At 42.1% G+C, this 4,092-nt stretch overlaps 1 protein-coding gene across 1 annotated transcript; it reads left to right on the top strand.

The window, feature by feature from the left end:
• The first annotated feature begins 489 nt into the window (after nucleotides 1-489).
• On the top strand, nucleotides 490-3,785 carry hint1 (histidine triad nucleotide binding protein 1). The gene is made up of 3 exons (XM_082156821.1): nucleotides 490-657; nucleotides 1,101-1,205; nucleotides 3,491-3,785. Exons 1-3 carry the CDS (start codon nucleotides 547-549, stop codon nucleotides 3,653-3,655), a joined length of 381 nt encoding a protein of 126 aa, XP_082012947.1. The 5' UTR covers nucleotides 490-546; the 3' UTR covers nucleotides 3,656-3,785.
• The last annotated feature ends 307 nt before the right edge of the window (nucleotides 3,786-4,092 follow it).

Raw genomic sequence — 4,092 nt, 5'->3', positions numbered from 1 at the left:
TTAAAAGCTGACAAGACGGGAAAAAATCATAAATAGTATTATTTTGGTCTTTTATTAGACCTTGCTTTATTATGGAGTGTTTAGGTTTGCATTGAGCTTTAGACTGAAATTCAGTTTATTCCTGCGCTTAAAAAAAAAAAAAAAACAGATCTGTGCTCATTTTAGCAGCAAGATTGCAATAATAGAATATTACAATTATGAAACTTCTCAGTTGAATTGTGTTTTATTATTATGCATATAGTAGTACGTATCGACAAATCATTATAGAACAATTGAAAGCAAACAAACTATACACATCTATGTCTATCAATAAACTATCACATCGGCATATCGCTTTTATTATGAAAAGAGTTCATTTTCAGCTGTCCAATCATGTAGCCGGTCGTCAGCGGGCGCTGTCCAGTCGGTGTTGTCGTTTCTCTCTATGGCTCTGGTGTCGTGTTGGTCTCAGCCAATAGGCGATGAACTGTGTGCGCATGCGCACTGCGCGCAGCTGCTGAGTGAGTGCAGAAGGCAAGGCGCTGCAGCAGATCTGTGATCATCATCATGGCGGATGAGGTGTCGCGGGCGCAGAGCGCGCTGCCAGGAGGAGACACGATATTCGGCAAAATCATCCGTAAAGAGATTCCTGCCAACATCATTTATGAAGATGATCAGGTGCGATCTCAGCTGTTTGTACAGCGATGGCGAAACTGCGCCTGCTCTGCAGCGTTTCAATGCGCTTCAGACTCGATCATACGAATGAGAGTCATCGAGTGTCTCCTCAACGCGTTTGCAAATCCATCTCGAGTTCTGCTGACAGTTCAATTGAGATATGAGTTTGTATCAGTGAAATATGAGTTTGTGCTCAGTATTTGGCACTGTGCCAGATTTCAGTGCTAGTTCACATGTTCTGCACTTGAATGTGAACTGTCACGTTTCTGCACATTGAACAGCGATTAACGAAGAACCCGCTGCAAAATAACGTGAACGCTTTCAGTTACACGGCCGTTATACTACTTTTACACTTTTTTATTTAATACACCCAGTTGTTGAATGAATAATACACATTGTTAATCTCTCTTTCTCTCTCTCTCTGTCTCTGTGTAATGTATGATCAGTGCATTGCCTTCCATGATGTGGCCCCTCAGGCTCCCACTCACATACTGGTGGTCCCCAGAAAGCCCATCACTCAGATCTCTCAAGTAGAGGACGCAGATAAAGAGGTCAGTATTAAACTCTGTGTGTGTGTGTGTGTGTGTGTGTGTGTGTGTGTGTGTGTTTACAGGTTTCTGAGATCACCTTCATTATGGTGACCAGCAGTGATGCGCGGGTCAATGTATAAACAACCCGCACCCGACCGACGTTTTCAACTAACCCGCCCTCAACTCGGACCGCAAAAAGAAAAGAAGAAAATATTGCACCTGACCCGCATTTTTTAAAAGTAGTAAATGCATAGCAAGAAGTACACATGACAAAGCCAGCACTTTGGTCATCATCTTTCATTATTTCGGCAAATGTCTCCCACACTTTGCTCTTTCTGTTTGTGTATTTGCGGAGCTTCCACTCCCCAGTCTTCACCTTTTCTCTTGCCGCCTCCATCTCTACCTGAGCTAGTGCTGGTGTATAGAGCCAAAAAGATTAGAATTGTGTCGATGTCCCAATATTTATGGACCTGACTGTATATATATAAATTAATGATTGTAATGTTGTAAGCTGGTTGATTTGGATCAGAACTCTATAGAATAATTATTAAATGAACAAGAAAATGACTTCAGGAACAAAGCCACAAATACAGATTCAAATAATGGATTTGAAATGAAATGAACAAGATGTGCTTTAACTGCAGACTTTCAGCTTTAATTTGAGGGTATTTACATCCAAATCAGGTGACCGGTGTAGGAATTACAACAGTTTGTATATGTGCCTCCCACTTTTTAAGGGACCAAAAGTAATGGGACAGATTAACAATCATAAATCAAACTTTCACTTTTTAATACTTGGTTGCAAATCCTTTGCAGTCAATTACAGCCTGAAGTCTGGAACGCATAGACATCACCAGACGCTGGGTTTCATCCCTGGTGATGCTCTGCCAGGCCTCTACTGCAACTGTCTTCAGTTCCTGCTTGTTCTTGGGGCATTTTCCCTTCAGTTTTGTCTTCAGCAAGTGAAATGCATGCTCAATCGGATTCAGGTCAGGTGATTGACTTGGCCATTGCATAACATTCCACTTCTTTCCCTTAAAAAACTCTTTGGTTGCTTTCGCAGTATGCTTCTGGTCATTGTCCATCTGCAATGTGAAGCGCCGTCCAATGAGTTCTGAAGCATTTGGCTGAATATGAGCAGATAATATTGCCCGAAGCACTTCAGAATTCATCCTGCCGCTTTTGTCAGCAGTCACATCATCAATAAATACAATAGAACCAGTTCCATTGGCAGCCATACATGTCCACGCCATGACACTACCACCACCATGCTTCACTGATGAGGTGGTATGCTTTGGATCATGAGCAGTTCCTTTCCTTCTCCATACTCTTCTCTTTCCATCACTCTGGTACAAGTTGATCTTTGTCTCATCTGTCCATAGGATGTTGTTCCAGAACTGTGAAGGCTTTTTTAGATGTTGCTTGGCAAAATCTGGCCTTCCTGTTTTTGAGGCTCACCGATGGTTTACATCTTGTGGTGAACCCTCTGTATTCACTCTGGTGAAGTCTTCTCTTGATTGTTGACTTTGACACACATACACCTACCTCCTGGAGAGTGTTCTTGATCTGGCCAAATGCTGTGAAGAAAAGCATGTTGTGACCAAATGCTTCAGAACTCATTGGACGGCGCTTCACAGTGCAGATGGACAATGACCAGAAGCATACTGCAGGAACTGAAGACAGTTGCAGTAGAGGCCTGGCAGAGCATCACCAGGGATGAAACCCAGCGTCTGGTGATGTCTATGCGTTCCAGACTTCAGGCTGTAATTGACTGCAAAGGATTTGCAACCAAGTATTAAAAAGTGAAAGTTTGATTTATGATTGTTAATCTGTCCCATTACTTTTGGTCCCTTAAAAAGTGGGAGGCACATATACAAACTGTTGTAATTCCTACACCGGTCACCTGATTTGGATGTAAATACCCTCAAACTAAAGCTGAAAGTCTGCAGTTAAAGCACATCTTGTTCGTTTCATTTCAAATCCATTGTGCTGGTGTATAGAGCCAAAAATATTAGAATTGTGTCGATGTCCCAATATTTATGGACCTGACTGTATATATATATATATCATATAAAAGTTTATTTTTAAGTTTATTGCAAGTATTCAGATATAGAAGATGTGATTGGACAGTCACAGCTATTTCCTGTGATTCTGATTGGCAGATTGAAGATTCTCTTCATAATTATTCAGTTGTTAAACACAGTTGAAAGGTTGTATTATGGTCTATATTTGTATCTCATGTCTTAGGTTTATTCTTCTGTCTTGGCTGTTGTTGTGAGTGTAATCTGTTGTCTGTTTGTGCGCAGCTGCTGGGTCACCTGATGCTGGTGGCGAAGAAGTGTGCGGACCAGCAGGGTTTACCGCGAGGATACCGGCTGGTGCTGAACGAGGGGCCCGACGGGGGCCAGTCCGTGTACCACTTGCACATCCATGTGCTGGGCGGCCGGCAGCTGGGCTGGCCTCCGGGGTAACACCTGTGCAGATTCTGTCTCTGTCCGCCACAGCTGAGGTGAAGTGTTAGATGTCAAGGAGGAATCCATCCAGAAAACAACTGAAAAAAAAGCTCTGTCTGAGGATGTCAATAAAAACCATTCAATGTTACCGTTTGAAATGTGTCATTATTTCAGTCTTGCCACAAATATTGTGCGTGTTTTTAGTTGAATGACTTTTGAATGTCATCTTATGTTATGACATTGAGAAATAAAAAGGGTTTTAAAGTGTGTGAGATGGCAGTGGGCATTCAAATAAAGGCTGTGTTTGAGTATTTCCCCCTGAAACAACTGAACGACTGCGGTGCGTGAGCTCATATATCAGTCTTTTACATGAATAACACCAGTATAGAAACAAGGATCAAAGCCACCTTTTTATTGCTTCTACTAGGAGTTCAAGTGTCTCGCGCGTCAAAAAA

The sequence above is a fragment of the Leuciscus leuciscus genome (genome assembly GCF_965113295.1).
Source record: "Leuciscus leuciscus genome assembly, chromosome: 24".
Lineage (NCBI taxonomy): Eukaryota > Metazoa > Chordata > Actinopteri > Cypriniformes > Leuciscidae > Leuciscus > Leuciscus leuciscus.
Note: the sequence above shows the minus strand (reverse complement) of the source record. Positions and strands in the feature narration are given on the sequence as shown.